The 21,150-nt window shown below is 39.6% G+C and overlaps 1 protein-coding gene across 5 annotated transcripts in view; it reads right to left on the reverse strand.

The window, feature by feature from the left end:
- LOC140732326 (partitioning defective 3 homolog) overlaps positions 1 to 21,150 on the reverse strand; it is an 838,958-nt gene that overhangs the window by 113,636 nt on the left and 704,172 nt on the right. For all 5 annotated transcript variants that reach the window (XM_073054817.1, XM_073054816.1, XM_073054819.1 and 2 more), the window contains one exon: positions 610 to 735. In XM_073054817.1, coding sequence (XP_072910918.1) covers positions 610 to 735 — 126 coding nt within the window. The remainder of the gene's footprint in view (positions 1 to 609; positions 736 to 21,150) is intronic.

Raw genomic sequence — 21,150 nt, forward strand, 5'->3', positions numbered from 1 at the left:
CATTTGTGTATATTCAACAGTGTTTTTGTTATTATTCTCTCATGAGATGCACGCTTTGTTTGCAAGATCAGCATTCAAAAAACATCCTAAGTTACTTGAGAAGTTGGTTATGAAGATCAGAGGCAGTTCAGAACTAGCATGGAGCAATGATGCAGTTCTCACTCAGGCGAATTACCTTTAACTATCCCATGGAATTATTTAGAAGTTTAATCCTACTTAGTATCCCAAAACCTGAAATCCATAAACATATTTGAGTATCTGCCTATTTGTTATCATTATAAGCAATTGTAACATAACCAAAGTCCAGGAGTTACAAAAAGACATCAAAAAGGTATTAAAGTCACCTTTAATAACAAGGAATAAGATTTTCTCAATGTTTCTTCCAAACCATTGAAGATTGTGTGGAGAAAGTACAATGGTCATGAAATAATGGATACAATCCATGCTACTTTCTGTGTGCCTGGTGAATTATAAAAAGAAGTAAACCCACTGTAATTTCTTTGAGACATTCCATCTTGCACTAGTGAGTCGGCTCTGCAAAAGGTTCGGAAAAGTTTACAGAAAGCATTAAAACAGATAGATTCTTATGATAAAAATGCAGTACAATACCTCTCTTGCTCCTGCCTCATTCGTATCCGCTCATCTTCAGATGAAGGAGTTTCTTCCAGCTTGCCCTTGTTTGACCCTTTACGATCAAGCTTTCCAATTTTTTCTTCTTTCCGGTATTTCCCAAATCTGTAGATTATAATATATTGAAATTATTGCTTACCCTGTTGGAAATCATTTACTTATTATGCACCTACTTTATTCAATTACTCCACAATACCCTGGCCAATAATTAATGTCTGTCAACTGACATCAGTAAAAGCAGATTATCTGATCATTAACTCCTTGATGCTTGAAGGAGTTTATTATGTAAATTGGCTGCTGCATTTCCAAAAGTGCAACTATAACTGTTCTTAAGGGGGAAAGAAACTGTAATATAAGGGGACATGAAAGTCTAATCAACACCACACAATAGGTATTGATATGTTCTGAAAATTGCATGATATAACAATCAGAGAAGCAATTACATGAAACGTTTTCCATGAGTATTTTCTTTAACGCAGCTACCACAGCTCCCTATGTAGTTCATTGCTTATTAAGAAAAGGTAATGTTTGGAATGGATGCAGAAGTTTTTGACAGAGCATCTTTTCCCACAGTAGGCTAAGCAGTTAGCCACTTCTGTTAATCCTCAAAGAAAAGTGTATGAATTCAAATAAGCTAACTTGTTTACTTTTCAACAATTGTTGTGGAGTTTTATAAGAAGAAGGTACAACTTGGGCAAAACAAACCACAGATTTGAAACACTGAAAACAAACCACAGCCTGGTCATTAATGAACTAGAAGTAGAGGCAAGGGAGAAAGAACCGGTATAGTAGTTGGACAAAGAATGCTGAGTATATTCCATGCAACCGGCAGGAACCATAATTCGTCTGATGATGATACTGTGGCGAGCATTCGGTCCATACTGACAGAGGAGGAAGCTCGTTGAACTCAATAACCATTTTATTGTTACAAATACAAACCATAAAACAAACAGAATTTGTTCCCTTTCAATAGCCAACAAAATATATTGTTGGGCAACACCTCAGGAGTAAGAGACAAAGAAAATTATTCCTTGGCATAACTGAGTGTTAAAATCTCATTCTGAAAGACCAGCCATTGACAAACAAGGGACTAACAATCCCATGGGAAAATAGTGCAAAAGTAGCAATGATCAACTGGAGGAATGTTATCATCCTTCTCCTGATAATGAGCTCAGTTCAAAGGAAAAACCAGATAGCCAGAAACTTGAACATTAAGCACATTGAATCGATTCTGCTAAGATACTTCTTGTTGTCAAATTTCCTGAATTTTGATTATCCATTTCACCTGAAGGAAGTGCCTATAAGTGGTTTACATGGTGAAATGGATTACTTGTCATATGGTTTATGACAACCATATGTTTACTTCTATATGGTTTACTTGCCTTCACTTATGTGGGATACAAATTTAAAATGTTGTAAAGATCTAGTCATCTGATGGCACCTGTGAGGTAGATGTTCTAGTGCTAATGAACGAAATAAGGAGAAAAACAATTTGTAAGATCTGATAAAATAGAAAAGTATAAGGACACAGAGCACAAATAGATGAATCATGATTGATAGGATTGAAGGGATCTCTTTGTTATTTATTAGCCTTCTACCTTCTGAGATGTAGTGGACTTGTTGGAGTTTCAACACTTGAAAATGAAGCAAGCTTGGAAACTGGAAGAAATGGTGATGACATTTTCTAATTTGGGGTAAGAGCAGGAGTCAGCCTGGTCATTAATGAACTGGAAGTAGAGGCAAGGGAGAAAGAACCGGTATAGTAGTTGGACAAAGAATGCTGAGTATATTCCATGCAACCAGCAGGAACCATAATTCGTCTGATGATGATACTGTGGCGAGCATTCGGTCCGTACTGACAGAGGAGGAAGCTCGTTGAACTCAATAACCATTTTATTGTTACAAATACAAAACAGACCGGGCACCATGACCCAGAGAGTGAACCCAACCAGTCTCATATAGATGGGGGAGGTGACTATCACCCACTCTGGTTACAGTTAGGGTGACTCACAAATACACAAGTGAATAACTGTACAACCCGAGCTAAAATGTAACAATTAGTGTACTGGAACTTCCCACCATAATCCCACAAAAGCATTTTAACACAAGAACAATAAACAGTACTGGTCATTAGAAATGCAGGGGCGGGCTGTTGAACACCCCCCCCCCCCCCCCAGATCGTCACACTACGTTTAATTTGGAAATAGGAAGAATTAAAGTGTACATTGGTCAACACCAGAACATGAGGAGGTTGGTGATGCGGGTGGGAACTGAATAGACTTCCATTCAAGGAAGAACAAAGAATTAAGAGATTCAAAGGCAGTTCTGCTGATGGACAAAGTTGGAGAGTAAAGGGCCAATCATGGCCAAACAGAGACCATCTTCATCCTTACATTAACTTAAGCTCCACCAAAACCCTTGGTCCCATTTCTCTAACACAACCATCGCATCATGGTCAACTTGCTCCTTGAATTCCCTGCACCCCACCCCCACAATTCATTCAATTGTCCAGAAATGTTGCAGTCATTTTGTTCTTTCTACCTTATCCCATTCAGACCTCAACCTTTAACTCTAACCTTCCTTTCCCACTTTAGCTTTCCCAATACATATACAGCTGCAAGAAAAAATTAAGGAACCATTTGCAATTACCTAGTTTTACTGCATTAATTACTCATAAAACGTGGTCTGATTTTCATCTAAGTCACAATAATAGACAAACACAGTCTGCCTAAACAAATAACACACAGACAATTGTACTTTTCGCATCTTTATTGAACACATTGTTTAATCATTCACAGTCCAGGCTGGGTAAAGTATGTGAGCACTTCTAGCTAATAACTGGTTTAGACTTGCACAACAGGGAGGAGGAATTTTAGACCATTCCTCCATAAAAAACTATTTCAGTTCATCAATATTTCTGGGATACCTCTTAAAGTCAAGCCACAGCATCTCAATTGGGTTAAGGTCTGGACTCTGACTTGGCCATTCCTAAACACAATTTTCTTCTTTTTCAACCATTCTGTTGTTGATTTACTCTTGCCTTTCCGATCATTGTCTTGTTGCATCATCCAACTTCTAATAAGCTTCAGGTGAGAGACTGCGACCCTGACATTCTCCTATAAGATGTATTTATACAGTTTTAAATTTATTGTTCCCTCAACAACGGTAAGCTATCCAGGCCCTGAGGCAGCAAAGCAACCCCAAACCATGATGCTCCTTCAACCATTCTTCACAGTTGAGATGAGGTTTTGCTGTTGGTGTGCAAACTTTTGCTTGCAACTGTATACCGCCTTACATCTGAAGAAAAACATATGCTTCAGAAACAAAATAAAACACCAAAAGATGCTTTTAATATACATCTTAAAGGAGAAAAGGTGGCAGAGAGGCAAAGAAGCTAAGGTATTTAGGTTGTAGCAGTTGAAGGCACAGCTACAAATAATGGACAAATAAAGTTCAGGAATGCTCAAAGTGTCAGAATTGGATAAAGTGTAGATCTTTGAAAGGCCGTACGGCTGGAAGGAATTAGACAAAGTGGAGAGGAGAGGTCTCGGAAATAATAGATTCTGTTGGATGAGGTGTCGTACATGGAGAGTGGAAGAAAGGAGCTCAGTCAGGAGTGTACTGGAATAACTGAGTCAAAAGGTAACAGAGGGACAGAAATGAGGGTTTCAGCAGCGGACCTTATAAAGGCAGGGATGGTGTAGAAATAAAAACATATCAATGTATAAATCTGAAGTCCAAACCTCAATCTGGGGTCATGTAAGATACCAAAGTGTTCACCTTTCAGCAGTTTCATCAAGATGGATAGAGAAATCCTGACCAGGGAATAACACTTGTGGCAAGAAAGATGGTGGCTTTGGCCTTTATAATATTTATTTTGAAGCAAGTTCTTTACATCTGGAACTGAACATGTTCTCCTAAGATACTCCACAACACTTACCTGTTTAACCAAGCTTTAGGTCCCCACCTAGCTGCCTCTTCCTTCACTCTGAATTTAGTCACTATCTGATTGTGTTCTAATGAAGTCACTTTCAAATACTTTTAGGGTACTAGAGTGATAAACAGTAAGTTGTGTTTGTATTTTACAAGGGCAAGAAAATGACGATGTCCAAAATAGTCTAACCAGCAACCTCTGGCATTCAATACTACCATCACCCAAGATCCCTAAACATCAAGAAATGGATCCATCAGGCAGACACAGCATGGATTCAGCAAAGGCAGGTCCTGTTTGACAAACTTACTGGAGTTCTTTGAGGATATAATGAGTGCAGTGGAAAAAGGGGAACAGATGGACATTATTTACTTGGATTTCCAGAACGATAAAGTGCCACATAAAAGACTTATCTCTAAGATAGGGATGCATAGAGTTGGGGTGATATATTAACATGGATAGAGGATTGGTTAACTAATAGAAAGCAGAGAGTTGGTATACACAGGTGTTACTCTGGTTGGCAATCAGTGGTGAACGGTGTGCCACAGGGGTCGGTGTTGGGCTCGCAACTGTTCATGATATACATTAACGATCTGGAAGAGGGGACCGAGTGTGGTGTATCTAAGTTTGCTGATGATACTAAATAGAGTGGAAAAGCAAATTGTGCAGAAGATACGGAGAGTCTACAGAGAAACAGATAGTTAAATGAGAGGGCAAGGGTCTGGCAGATGGAAGACAATGTTGGTAAATGCGAAGTCATCCACTTTGGAAGGAAAATGAAAGAGCAGATTATCATTTAAATGGTATAAAAATTGCAGCATGCTGCCATGCAGATGGACTTGGGAGTGCTTGTGCATGAATCACAAAAAGTTGGTTTGCAGGTGCAGCAGGCTATCAAGGAGGCAAATGGGATGTTGTCCCTCATTGCTACAGGGATTGAATTTAAGAGCATGGAAGTTATACAGCAACTGTATAGGGTACTGGTGAGGCCGCACCTGGAGTACTGTGTGCAGTCCTGGTCTCCTTCCTTGTGGAAGGATTTACGGGCTTTGGAGGCAGTGCAGAGGAGGTTCACCAGGTTGATTCCAGAGATGAGGGGGTTAGTCTATGAGAAGGATTCCGTTTTCTGGGACTATATTCACTGGAATTCAGAAGAATGAGAGAAGATCTTAGAGAAACATATAAAATTATGAAAGGGATAGATAAGATCGAGGCAGGAAAGTCATTTCCACTGATAGGTGAGACTAGAAACTAGGGGACATAGCCTCAAGATTCGGGGAAGTAGATTTAGGATGGAGATAAGGAGGAACTGCTTTTCGCAGAGGGTGGCGAATCTGGAATTCTCTGCTCATTGAAGCAGTGGAGGCTACCTCAGTTAATATATTTAAGACAAGGTTGGATACATTTTTGCATAGTAGGGGAATTAAACTTTATGGGAAAAAGGCAGGTAGGTGGAGATGAGTCCATGGCCAGATCAGCCATGACCTTATTGAATGGCATAGCAGGCACAATGGGCCAGATGGCCTACTCCTGCTCCTACTTCTTATGTTCAACATCCTGAACGTTAATATTCACCAGGAACTCAGGAGGATCAGCATATCAATACTGTGGCAAGCATCCCATCGCAGCCTTTCTGCCAGTCACAAGTGTGATGGAAAAGTCTCCACTCAGTTGGATAAGTGCACTTCCAATAGCATCCAGGTTGTTCAAATCTATCAAGGATAAGGTTGATTGATACCCCATCCAGCACTTTAATTATCCATCCCTCCATCAACAGCGCACTGCAGCCACAGTGTGTAACATATATAAAAAGCAGTTATTTGCCCAGACTGCTCAAAGAGCATTTCACAAACCTGAAAGTGCAAACTCCAAGAAAGATGAGGGCAGCAGGTGCTGACAGTGCCCAGATCATGAAAGATCAACAAATTAAAAAAAAAAAACAAATGAAAAATAGGCCCATTTAATTGCTCTTTGCTAAAGGGATACATGGTTTGACTTATGATGAAAGGTCATTTGTCTAAAACATCCAATTCTGTTTCTCCCTTCTCAAATATTAACCAATTTGTTGACTATTTCCAACATTCTAATTTTATTTCTGATTTCAAATTAGTGATATAGTTTGTTATCACTTGATTTATCACAAACACTCATTATTATTTAATAATAAAACCTATAATTAAAGGAATCCTTTTTTAGTTTTGGGTTGCAAAATAAGCTGTCTCAGAGAATTACTAAATGCTTCTGGGATTTTTGCCAATGCCAAGCGTATTTTCATATGCCTGTTTGTATCTACACACACACACACACACACACACAAACAATCACATTGTATACACACATATAAATGTGAATTACATAAAATACAGTGCCTATAAAAACATTCACCCCCTTGGAAGTTTTCATTTTTTATTGTTTTACAACATTGAATCACAGTGGATTTAATTTGCCCTTTTTTTGACACTGATCAACAGAAAAAGACTCTTTCGAGTCAAAGTGAAAACAGATCCCTACAAAGTGATCTAAATTAATTACAAATGTAAAACACAAAGAAATTGATTACATAAGTATTCACAGCATTCAAGTCAGAATTTAGTAGAAGCACCTTTGGCAGCAATTACAGCCTTGAGTCTATGTGGATAGATCTCTATCAGCTTTGTAAATCTGGACACTGCAACGCTTCCTCACTGTTCTTCACAAAACTGCTTAAGCTTTGTCAGATTGCTTGGGATTGGGAGTGAACAGTCCTTTTCAAGTCCAGCCACAAATTCTCAATTGGATCGAGGTCTGGACTCCGACTTTGCCACTCCAGGACATTAGCATTGTTATTTCTTAGCCATTCCTGTGTAACTTTGGCTTTATGCTTGGAGTCATTATCTTGCTGGAAAACAAATCTTCTCTCAAGTTGCAGTTTTCTTGCAGACTGCATCAGGTTTTCCTCAAGGACTTCCCTGTATTTTGCTGCATTCATTTTACCCTCTACCTTCACAAGCCTTCCAGGGCCTGCTGCAGTGAAGCATCCCCACAGCATGATGCAGCCACCAGCATGCTTCACAGTAGCATTTAAGCTGATGGCCAAAAAGCTCAATTTTGGTTTCATAAGACCATAGAACTTTCTTCCAGGTGACTTCAGAGTCTCCCACATGCCTTCTGGCAAACTCTAGCCAAGATTTCATGTGTTTTTTTCAACAGTGGCTCTTTCTTTGCGACTCTCCCACACTCTCTGACACTCTGTTCCCGTACTGGGGCCGCGGTGATCGCAGTCCAGAGTGAGCGACCGACCAAGCGAGGAGTGCGACAGGATGCGTCCGCCCCCCTTGTAGGATCTATCAGCCGACAAAAGTTTGTTTCAGTAGATTGCAGCGAGGTAGCTGCTCTGCTATTTACGAAAACCTGAGCCCGAATTAGGTCGTCTGTGAATATTTTAGCACTGGGTTCCCCCAGTGTGCTAAACAGGTTTAGAGGCAGCGCCCATCTGTCTGCGCTCCAGGCCAGTTGCAATGGCACTTCCTGCCGGCCACGTGAGGTGGCCAGTTACCCGAGGCCAACCAGTGATCCCTGACGCGCTTAGGTAATGACCTCACATGCATTCAAGTTCAACAATGAGCGTGACAGGGAATGAGGAAAGATGCAGCTGACTCATATTGTTTCCTTGTGGCCTGGTGGTTGGGGACCAGCGCGTGGCGGGGGAGCTAGACGCATGCGCACTGGGCAGAAAGAACGGAACTAAAACCCCGCAACCCGGAAACAATCTCTCAACAGCATTTGTGTATTTATTTTTCTTTTTTTTCAGGATCTACTGGGAAAGGCTCAAAGATCGACCAGTCAATCACAATTGACGGGTTGGTGACCACTACTCTAAGGGATATTCAGTGACTTAGAAATTTTCTTGTATCCATCTACTGACATGTGCTTTTCAATAACCTTTTCACAGAGTTACTTGGAGTATTCCTTTCACTTCATGGTGTAGCTTTTCCCAGGATACTGACTTACCAGCAGTTGGACCTTCCAGATATGGATGTATTTTTACGACAATCAAATGAAACAGATCTCCATTTAACTAATTATTTGCGTTCTAAAACCAGCTGGCTGTGCCAGTGATAATCTGGGGCATCATATTGGGGGGGGGGGGGGGGTGTGAATACTTATGTAACCAATTATTTTGTGTTTTATACTTGTAATTAATTTAGATCACTTTGTAGAGATCTGTTTTCACTTTGAAACAACAGAGCCCATTTCTGTTGATCAGTGTTGAAAAAGCCAAATTAAATCCATTGCAGTTCAGTGGTGTAGAACAATAAAACATGAAAACTTGCAATAGGGGTGAATACTTTTTATATGCATTGTAACTGGTTCTCTTGGCAACCATCAAGGCCCATTTATTAAAGGGCAAAAAGTTTGTGTCTATTTAGCTCAATAAAACATCTCAACATGATCCTAGGCAGGAATACTCAACACATGTTAAAGCCCCACAACAGCAGTCCTCAGCAGATTGGACATTGCTCCGGATACCAGCACCTGCATCTCCTGTGTCTACATTTGAAAACTGCTTGTATGTGTAATTGAAGAGCCATGATCTACAGAGCTACAGACAGTGCTTGAAATAAGCTTAAACTTCTTTAGGTTATCCTGTGCAACAGACACAATGGACTGAATAGCCTATTTCTGTGTTGTAAATGTTCTATGATTCTGTGTCAAAACAATTCAACTGAGTCTGCACAAAACTGTTGATGCTTAATATTATTAAGCTGTCATCAGATTACACTGGATATGAATCTTCATTCAGTTTTCATCTGGAATGAAAATGGAGTGTTACAAACATCCACCAGACCTGGATCCACTGCCAACTTGGCTCTATTGCATCAGATTGCCATTTTAAATATGGACTACTTCCCCTGGTGAAGGCAGACATCAATGATGAAATTTATTACTTCTTTCAAAACACATTCAGAGCCATTGATAGATTAAGTACCTGCAAACTGGCAAGGGCCAGTAGTAGTTGAAGAAAATGTCATTCTTTTGCATAAGCTACATAGCCACCAAAGTTTACAAGAAACATACACGAGAAAACAATGGAAGAACTCAGGCTGTGCTGAAAGGACAGAGGTCTGAGACTAGCAGCTCTCTCAAAGGAAGCAGTGTAGCAGTAAGCCTCCTTAGGTCCTGCAAAAATCTAATTTTTACACCATTTGACAGCTCAACTATGAATTCAGATTTTAAAAAGTCACTTCTGCGCTGTATTTTGCAGTAACCACTTAATATGCCAGTAAAAATGGCAATTTTAGGAGCCAAAACAGAATTATCTAACATTTACATTGAAGACAGAAAAGGTCGCGCATTCATGTTCAAAATAATTACACTTTAACTGTATAGTTATCACTACTGTTTTCATTACACTTTATCTGTATAGTTATGTTGAAACACACTATTGTGAGACAGTGCCCTTATATAAGTTGGGAAAACCATGATAATCTTTCAACAGAGGACATTTGGTGCGACTAATAGTGCTGCCCTTTCTTCAGAACAACACAGCCACTAATATAAAAGATACTTCATTTGTCATACCCACCCCCTAGATGCACTCACGTATTTGCCAAAAGGTGGTTATAATTATGTTTTAAAAAAATTCTGTTAGTAAACATAATCTGCAGATCCGGAACTTTAAAGTTTTTTTTTTGTTTTTACAATGTATGACTTTTATTACTGAATATCATAACAGCACAAAATATTTGAAGTAGGCCAAAGTCACCTTATTAGATATCACATTAGAAAAACTGTGAATTTGACAGCGAAGAGAAAAATACTACTGCTCAAAAGCAGCTATTAATTTCTGCAAATAAACTTTTGGTTCAAGACAGGTTTACTTAGAAAATAAAGAAACCTAATTAATGGATTTCTTTGCTTTATAAAAAATAGAAAGGTGTTCTATGTTCTCTTCATTTGGAAAATTCCCATTTTTTTCCAACTTATTAGAAATAATTGATTCATCTCCACTGGCTTTGTCTTCCCAGCTTTCTTTTCCAATATTTTATAATACAGATCAGAAAAATGAATGGTACACAAATTTTATATTGGTTCCTCCCATAAACATTTAGTTTCAAAAATATTTTATAAGTAAACAAATTGAGCTTTTCTTTTCCTACCTGGACATAAAAAGCATTTGGAATTATAGGTAGGAATTGAATGTTTCACATGAAATGTTTCATGCATTATAAAGTAACATTTTATTAGAATATAGAATTTCTCAATGGCAGTTCCACTACTGTCCATTTTGAATCTCCATTCTTGTCTCTGGTGAGTCTTCACCTTCTAACAATTTTTCATCACCTTAAAGATTTAGTGTAAATTAAGCAAAGCAGGGAATTAGCAACTGCAAGTGAATTGTAATCACAATGGAATGAACTGGATAACAGGATTGGCAAGGCTTTTTTGGAATTATTTATTCCTGAGATGTAGACATCAGAAACAAGGCTGGTAGTTATTGTTAACACATACATGCTGCAGCTGAATAACTTCTTAAGGTAGCCAGAATCAATCATGTCAGGACAGAACTGAAGTCACATACAGGCCAAAACATCAGAAAAAAATTAGTAAACTGACTGGGTTGCTCCACAATCTCCAAAAAAAAAAAAGAACCGATCTCTGTCTTGAATATATTCAGTCCTCCAGGTAGCCAGGAACTATCTTTTCCAAAACTTGGAGTTCCAAAACAAGACAGCATATACATTTAGAATTGCCGAGGAGCAATTTTTTCATGCAGAGGGTGATGACTATGTGGATAAAAAAACTGAGGAAGTAGTTGAGGCAGTCACAATAGTATTATTTAAGAAGCATTGATAGAGGAACAAGTCTTAGAGGGATATGGTCCGTAAATCAGAAATTCGAACAAGCAGAGCCTGCACTATGGTTAGTACAGACTTGTTGAGCTGAAGGGCCTGTATTCATGCTGTATTGCTCTATAACTTGACTACCAGTCTATCCTCAAGACCAAGTGCTCCATTCCAAGAAAAATTTGGTATATGTTCTCTGCACCCTCTGCGGTGCAGTCATTTCCTTCTTGTCATGTGATAAACAGAAATGTATACAGTATTCCACTTGTAGAATAACCAAAATTTTATAATCCCTCTGCTCATATATTCTGTGCCATAGTTAAGAAAGGCAAGTATTCCATCTGTCTTCTTCATCACTTCTGCTACCATACTCAAGGAACCTTGGACTTCTATGCTGAGGACTCCTTTTCCCCCAATGTCTTACCACTCATTGTACACATCCCAAAGAACATCATCTCGTGCTTATGAGCATTAAGTTCCATGTCATTGTTCCACCCACTTTACCAAATGAAGAATAAAGAGTGGTACCAAATGAGGATATAGTAACGCAGTCTCTGGTTTTCCACCTGTCAATAAAGCTAACGATTTTCCTGTCATCTGCAAAGTATTAACCATATAACATATAACCATATAACAATTACAGCATGGAAACAGGCCATCTTGGCCCTTCTATTCCGTGCCGAACACTTGCTCTCACCTAGTCCCACCTACCTGCACTCAGCCCATAAACCTCCATTCCTTTCCTGTCCACATACCTATCCAATTTTTTTTTAAATGACAAAATCGAACTGGCCTCTACCACTTCTACTGGAAGCTCGTTCCACACAGCTACCACTCTCTGAGTAAAGAAGTTGCCACTCGTGTTACCCCTAAACTTTTGCCCCTTAACTCTCAACTCAACTGTGTACCTCTCCATAGTTGCTGTCCGAGCTGCTTGGTAATTTCAGCATTTTCTGCTGTTAAAATAATACAAAAGTCCTGAATAGTTTGAGTCATTCTATCATAGTTCCAAAATGATTTCCTTTATCAAAATGTTATAAAATTTACATTCTGCACACTGTCACATACTTCATGTTCATTAACACAGTTCTTTACTGTGAAATGAAGTATTTGATACTCATATCTACAAGATGGAACACAAATTCACAAACCTCCAATTCAGAAATGCTACTACTGTCAGCAGAGTCATAAGTCACTTCTGCTTTATCATAAAGGCACACATAATATTTCATACAGATGCAGGGGAGTATAAACTCAGTCGCCACCTGCTCATTAATGCAAATAGCTGATTGGCTAATCATGTGCCAGCAACTCATTGCATGAAGGCATGTAGACATGCTCAAGTGATTCAGTTGTAGTTCAGACCAAACGTTATAATGGAGAAGAAGTGTGATCTAAGTGACTTTGATTGTGAAATGCTTGCTGGTGCCAGACGGCGTGGTTTGAATATATCAAAAACTACTGATCTCCTGGAATTTTCATACACACGAGTCTCTCGAGTTTATTAGGAACGGTGCAAAAAGCAAAAAAAAAAAATCAAGTGAGTGGCAGTTCTGCTAGTGAAAATGCCTTGTTGGAAAGAAGTTGGAGGAGAATGGCCAGATTGTTTCAAGCTGGCAGGAAGGCAACCAGTAACTCAAATAACCCCATGTTACAACAGTGGTCTGCAGAACAGCGTCTCTGAACACACAATACGTTGAACTTCAAAGAATTCAACAAACATACATTCAGTGGCCACTTTATTCAGTACAGGAGGTGCCAAATAAAATGGCCACTGAGTATACAAAGTGTTGGCTTAATGAGACCCCAGCAATGTCCTCTCTGAAATAACTTGATGCAGAGTGGCGCGTTTCACTGGATGTTTCCATGCACATGACAAATAAAGCTAATCTTTATCTCTTTCTTGAACTATAGTTTTTTCCCTAACTTTCCCTCACAATAGATTATGTAGATTATGTCACATTGCCGTTTGTGCAAATCTAGTAAGTATAAATTGACTTCCTTGTTTTCCTACAATGAAATAGGGACTGAAGGTCAGAAGTAGTTTATTGGCCATTGTGAGATATGAAATTTGCCAGATTAGAGCAAGAACTTCTTTCTTTCACAGTAAATTCAACTTAACCAGTTGTAGCAGATCTGGAAACAAATTTTGGGCTTTGCAGGTATTTTGAAGAGCAAATGCCAAGAGTTATTTAACATCATAAAGCATTTGCTTATGAGGAAGAAACTCATTCCAAAATTTGTTACATTCCCCCCCCCCAACCCCAAGAGAAAACCAATAGCAGGTATTGTTCTGAGTCCACTACAATTGGCAGGATTTCTGTGGTACAAACAGATATTTGAGGTCTTGGCTGAAGATCTGTCAAGGATTGTAGCATGGAATCCACTATATCCCAGGACACAGTGGTGCTGAATATTACATTATTTTCAGATTCTTCACCACTGATCTGTGAGCCATCTGGGTTCCTGGACCTTACATCAAGGCAAATGATTAGCATTACTGCAAACCATGCCAAACTGGAATCTGAACGTTAAATAGAAAAGGAAGAACACAGAATTCTGACATCCAAGTTAGCCAATGCACTAATTCCAATCTGTGCATATGCAAATAATAAGTGGCAATTTCTCAATTGCTGGCTATTTCTGAGCTGGCTACATCATCGTGCAGACTCAAAATATGTAAGCCGTTGTGTGCAACTTCAGACAATACTTGACCAAACAAAAGCAAGGCAATAATTGACAGCTTATAACTGACCACTACAACCTGCATTTCCACACTACCAAGAACAGGAAAGATGATCAAAGTTAAAAGGATTCATCTAGGAGAAACATCCAAACTGAACAGGCAATATTAGGATGCTCCACAGAGTAGAACAGAGATGCCCAACGACTCTGCCAACAGTGTAGGAGCTTTGTGAGACTGAGAAGTATTGGAAGGGAATCATACGGTCAGGCACAAAGTTGGAGAAGCTTGCTAAGGTAGCATGTGTTAAAGAATGACTCATTTCCTTGGCTAAAGTGTGTGAGTAATCCAGTTGAATTTTAATAACAATCTGGCGATGCCACAGTTAATTTTAATATTAATTATAATACATTTCAGTTAAGGGAACATGCTGAATGTACAAGAGGAAAACAATGGTCTAACATAGAACAGTACAGGCCCTTCAGCCCACGATTTCGTGTTGATCTTGTAACCTGGTTTAAGATCAATCTAACCCTTCCCTCATGGATAACCCTCCATTTCTCTTTCATCCATGTGCCTATCTAAGAGTACCTTAAATGTCCAAATTGTAACTGCCTCAACCACCAAGCCAGGAGCGCGTTCCACGCACCTCTGACAATCCATCTATACTTTACACCTGAAAAGTTTTCCCCTCGTATTAGCTATTTCTGGGGAAAAGAAATTTCCAGGCTGTCCACTCAATCTATACCTCTTATTATCTTATACTTTTATTAAGTTACCTCTCATGCTACTTTGCATCAAAAAGAATAGCTCTAGTTCACTCAATCCATCCTCATAAGACTTGATTTCCAATACAGTTAGCGCCCTGGTAAATCATGGTAAGGGTGCATGGGAGGTGTAGCACCTCTAGATGGGGGGCTTGTCGCACTCCTTGGAGTGGCTCGTCATCTATTGGTCCCCACCAATGCCCAGCTCTCACCTGTGGCTCCTCGTATTTGTTTGCATACGACAGCAGCCATACCCCGGGCAGTGGCTTCGACAGGCCGGCTAAACCAGGTGAGGGTAGCTAACGGGTCTGAAACCCTCAGTGAGATAGGAATTTGCTCATCCCAGCATGCGGAGACTGCTTCAGTGGATCAGGTGGAGGAAACCCCGGGGGTTCAACGGCTGAGAAGGCGTTGCAGCAGCGCATTGTGGAGTGCGTAGGGCGCGGTAGAGCACTTAAGAAGACGCAGCCATCCAATGCAGCCAAGGAAGTTGCCAGACGTAACGATTCTTCATGCCACTGGATCCTGACTTCTGAGGCCGAGAGAGTGGGATTGTCTCTGTGCAAGGCTTTTCCACTTTAATGTCTTTCACGCACTGGTTACATTGTGCAACGGTCAGCTGGTGGCGCAGTGAGATCAGCACCGGGCTCGAGAATGGAGGTTCCCGAGTTCGATCCAGTGATGGGCCGCCCCTGAGTGCACTCTCCATCTACGCCGGGTTGATGTTGAGCTCGCAACTCAGCCTCGTAAAAAAACACTGCCACCCTGCACAATGTAGTCTTCCTCGTACCCCGAGAAACAATCATTATTATTATTATAATTATTTATAAATCATGGTAAGTCTAATAACTTAAACAATGAGATATAAAATAAAACTGGGGCATCCAAAACCAGAGAGCCTGTGCTTAAGTGTAGAGGTTTATAGGAGATCTGCAGGATTATTTTCCCCCACCCAGATGATAGTTGCAATCTAGAACCCAGAAAATGGTGCAGGCAGGTTTCCGCAACATATTTCAAAAGCATATGAATGAACACTTCATCATCAAGTCAAAGATAGCTACAGATCAAGTGCTAGCTATGAAGTATAGTCAACATGGCTTTGAGAGGGGCAGATTGTGCCTCAGGAGCTTCAGCTGGGTTTCTCAATGAATAGACAAAATAGATGGAGCTGGAGTTGAGATGCACTGCATAAGGCATTTACCAGGCTCCCCATGGTAAGCTCATTCAAAAAGTCAGGAGGCATGGGATCCACTGAAACTCGGTTGTGTGGATTCAGAACTGGCTTGCCCACAGAGGACAGAGGATGGTAGTAGAATCAGTATATTCTGCCTCAGGTGGGTGATCAGTGGTGTTCTGAAAGGGTCTGTTCTGAGATGGCTGCTCTTTGTGTTTTTTAGTAATGACTTGGATGAGGAAATGGAGGGGGTGTGTTAGTAAGTTTGCAGATGACACGAAGGCTGCGGGTGTTGTGAATGGTGCAGAAGGTTGTCTTCGGCCACAGTGGTAAATTTTGCACAATTTCAGAGGATGCAGAGTTGGGTGGAGAAGTGGCAGATTAAGTTCAGCTCGAAATGTTTGAAATGTTACATGTTGAAGAATCAAACTTGAAGACAGAGTCCTAAATTAATGGTAGAATTCTTAGTAGTGTCTCTCAATTTCACAGTAACTCAAAGTTGTCACACAAGTTGATAGGCTTTGCTGGCCTTCATTAGTTGGAAAATTAAATTCAAGGGTGACAAGGTAATATTGCAGTATATTAAACTCTGATTAGACTACACTTGGAGTATTATGTTCAGTTCTGGTCGCCTCATTATAGGAGGATGTCGAAGTTTTAGAAAAGACACAGAGCAGACTTACCAGGATGCTGACTCAGTTAGAGAACATGTCTTATAGGTATATGTTGAGCGAGCTGGGGCTTTTGACTTTAGAGTAAAAGTAGATAGAGGTGTATCAGATTATAAGAAGCATAAAGAGAGTCGACAGCCAGCACTTTTTTCCCAGAACGGTAATGGCCAATAACAGAGGACATCCTTTCAAGGTGAGTGTAAGAATGTTTAGGGGGATATCAAAGACAGGTTGTCAGCAGCATGAGATGTAACTGTTGTGTATTTAATATCTCAGTAATATTTGTGTAATATTGTAAATATATTGCTTAATTCAGCATTGTTATTTACGCAATTCATTACGGATTATACTGTATATAGAAGTATGTGAACAGCATATGTCATTACACACATCATAAGTGAGCTCCTCACTAAAGTAAAAACACACATAACAGTAATCGTGCCATATTTTGTAACAATATTCAAGGTCAAAACAGCTTATTGACGTACTCTCTTAAGGGATGGGTTTAGCAGTGTCTCCAGATAAAGAGATAGGAAATCAAACTCTCTCTTTTCTGCTATTTATCTCTGATGGCGAATTTTAAGCACAAAATAAAATTCTGTTTCAACACCATCCTCAGGATACTAATAAACAAAACACACTCTCTTCCTTAGAGGATTGTTCTATGGCATCAATTTTGCACAGATCAATGCAGGATCCAGCTACATACACAGTTGAATCCCCAAATGAGCTGGGATACATACTTTCAGATCAACTCGGATGTCTCAGTCATTCTCACAACTATTTCTAATAAGTTCATTGTTATTTTAAGACATTGTGGGAAAGACAATAGGATCTCTAGCATAAACAACAACAGAAAGATTCTGAATCAGTTTAACTTTCAATAAGGAAAGATTTCTTATACTTTCTCTAAGACATATGCCATTCAAACCCTTGGGGAATACATGTACCTACGTACTTCAAACCAAGGCTTTCCTTCAGCGTTTTTTACATGACTGATAGGAACACAAGAATGTGCCTGACTCACCAGCATCTCTTGTGGCCTAGTCACATTCTTGTGAAAGACTGACATTTGAAATGTACCCTTTTTATACAAGTGGAAAGTATTAGGTCAGATATCTGAAATATTAATCTGAAGTAAAAACAGCACACAATTGTCAGAACCAAATTATACCATTCCGTATCTCAAAATAAAATAAATAAAAGTTCTACAATCTGGCCATACCTAATCATGAATGGAAGTTGACAACCAAACAGGTTACAAGAGAGAAAGGAACAAAGGACGCCTCGATTCTGCAGTACTGAACACACAATTGTGCTAAAGGGAAGGCTGCAACATTCACATCCACAGCTGCGTAGATGTTCCAAGTGGATGTCCCATTCCCAACATTCACAAATCCAGCCTTCCATCAAACTGAATCATCACTTATAACATCAAGAAATGACTGAGAGCACTGGATGCAGCAAAGGCTATAGGATAAGACAACATCCTAGATATAGGATTGAAGACCTGCACTCTAAAATCAGTTCTGCCTCTAATTAAGTTTTTCCAGTACAGTTATCTAACAATGTTCACAATGTTCCAATCTGACTAATTAGTATTCAGTCACCTTAAGGCTGATTTATACTTCTGCGTCGCATCTACACCGTAGGTACCGCATACCCTTCGCCATAGGGTAACGTGCACCACCCCAAAAAAGTAACTTGGTGTCGCGGCAACGCAGACTGTAACAACTATGATTGGTCGGCTTGGTTGCATCGCATTTCCTACTACGTATTTTCGGTTGCTTCTTCTCTGCCATGTCTGTACACCGGTGCGAAATAAATGAACTAAATTGTCAAATCTACCTGCCAACATGTGAAAATGTTTGAAATGCATTTCCTCGTCCATGTCTCTCACGAAGAAACTCAACACAGTGGCATAGAAACCCCACTGCCAACTAGCATTTTGCTCGCTACGGCATAGAGCCTACTCAGAACTATAAATCAGGCCTACGGCGTAGCCCATACGCAGAAGTATAAATCAGCCTTTACTCTTAATCAGTAGCAAAATGATGGAATGTATCATGGACAGTACAATCAGACAGCATTTCACACCTGCTCATTGATGCAAAGCTTGGATTTCACCATCTGCAGACTTCATCAAAGGAGCAGACCAAAGAAATGAATTCAAAGATAAAGCAACAGTTTCTGTCCTTGACATCAAGGCACCATTTGACCAGGCATGGCATCAAGGAACCCAAATAAGGCTCAAGTTAATAGACATCAAGGAGGAAATCCTCCAATGACCAGAAACACACTTTGCACAACGGAAAATTGTTGTGGTTGTTGAACTGTTTCAGCACCAAGACATTAGTGCAGGAGCTCCTTGTGAAAATATCCAAAGCCCAAACATTTCCAGCTGCTTAGCCAATGAACTCCTTCCTTCAGATCTCAAGCAGGGAGCTTCCAATATAACCATCTGACTTTGATAATCAATAGCTTCATCAGTCACAATAGACCAGAAACTCATCTGGGCCAATCAATTAAGTATTGTGGCACAAAACAGGACAGGGAAGTTGAGAGTCACAGTTCCGGACTGATGGCAGCATTACAAAATCGGAATCTAGCCACATTAATATGGGAAACTGTGAGGAGTAGCTACTCTGTAATAACTCAATCCCTTGTTTTGAGTGCCAAGTACAACTTCAAATTCAATTTTAATTGCCATTCAATCATACATGCATACCTATGAATACAGCCAAATGAAACAGCATTGCTCTGGAGCCAAGGTGAAGAACACAGTAACAACAGTCATACGCTAAACAAGGTACATACAGTATGGCAGAAAATCCTAATCACACAAAAAAAATGTAGCCTAAGTCCCTGAATCCACAAATGTTGCAGTAGTCTGTAGTTGAACACAATACAGCTTGTCTTCCGCTGAGCAAACACTGGAGAGCAGCACTGATGCCAAACTGGTTGTCTGTCCTGCCAATAAGCCCAGTGACTTGCAGCATTCCATATTACCAATATGCAACAGGGCCTTGCGCTCACAACAAAAGCAACAAAGATAATCAATCACTTTTAGACTGAACAATGCCTTCAAGCACCAATGCCTCTCTGTAGCAGGTAGCAGCATGCTCTGCACCAAGTCCAGCTCCTTCAGTTCCTCTGACAACAAGTGACTCGCTGATGGGGTAGACCTGCCCCATTAAGTTCTTAATGCCCAGCAAAGTCTTGCATTTGTAAAAAATGCATTAAAAGAATAACACCTTTGATTGACCCCATGGAAACCGCTGTGCCTTAGTGCATCACCATCTTGCTGGAAGGGCCTTTCTGTTTAGCACTTTCTCACTTTGGCCCCCCCCAGTCTTACCCCTTTGCCATAAATTGCTGCAAGATCTCAATGAGAACAGAGCAAAGAAATTACCAAAGGTAGTACAGGATTTTCAGAGGATTATATCTTTCCTGGCTATGGTTATTAATGCTTACCACAGAATAGATTATATTTGAGAACTAAAACCAGGGAATGGAACAAGCTATGCAAATAATCTAAGTAAAGGTCATTCAATTGCTGGACAGTGAACTTATCAATTCTGTCTCTAAGAATGTGAAAGCAGCACTTGTGAAGAAGAAAAAAGAATTATCTTGAGGAAACATTTCTTCTACTGAGACATTTTACATAACTTGCTTTGTAATAAAATAATCATTATCTTCACAGGTGGAAACTTCAAAATTGGTTTGGAAGACATTTTGTTGTCCTAATAGATCTTGACTAGAAACATTAATTATATTTTTCTCATTTCCAAATCGCAACACAACCAAAATGCACAGCAAATTGATTTTCCGAACTGTTCTACCATCACTCCTTTTTTCAGAACCTGATAATGCACATTCTTCAAAACGACACTTGTCTTAGTCGTTAAAAATATACCTTACACAGGGCTTATAACATCAGGGTTTCACAAGAATTTGTACTTTTGAACACTATGCTATTCTTCCTCATTCCTTCCTTATCTACATGAACACTGATATTTCTTTCTGAAATGATTCCAGGGGATAAGCATTTTCTACAATGGTTCCCGGGATGAAGAATTAAAGTTACCAAAGTCAGACAAAAAAATCTGAGATTATGCTGAGATTCTGAGATTGATGGAGTTAAGGAAGAGAAACCAAGAGAAAATGTGCTTATTAACAGTGGATACAAGGTTCAGAGAACACCATTTGAAAGTCATTCACGAGTTATCCGTGGTTGACAGAAGAAAAATTTTGTTTTATTTTTACAATGAGGAGTAATTTGGAAAACTGCTGCCTGAAACTGTGATGAATACAATAAATTCAATTGTGGTTTTCAGAAGACAGACAGACAGACATACCTTATTGATCCTGAGGGAGATTGGGTTTCGTTACAGCCGCACCAGCCAAGAATAGTGAAGAAATATAGCAATATAAAACTATAAATAATTAAATAATAATAAGTTAATC

The sequence above is a fragment of the Hemitrygon akajei genome, chromosome 8 (assembly GCF_048418815.1).
Source record: "Hemitrygon akajei chromosome 8, sHemAka1.3, whole genome shotgun sequence".
Classification (NCBI taxonomy): Eukaryota; Metazoa; Chordata; class Chondrichthyes; order Myliobatiformes; family Dasyatidae; genus Hemitrygon; species Hemitrygon akajei.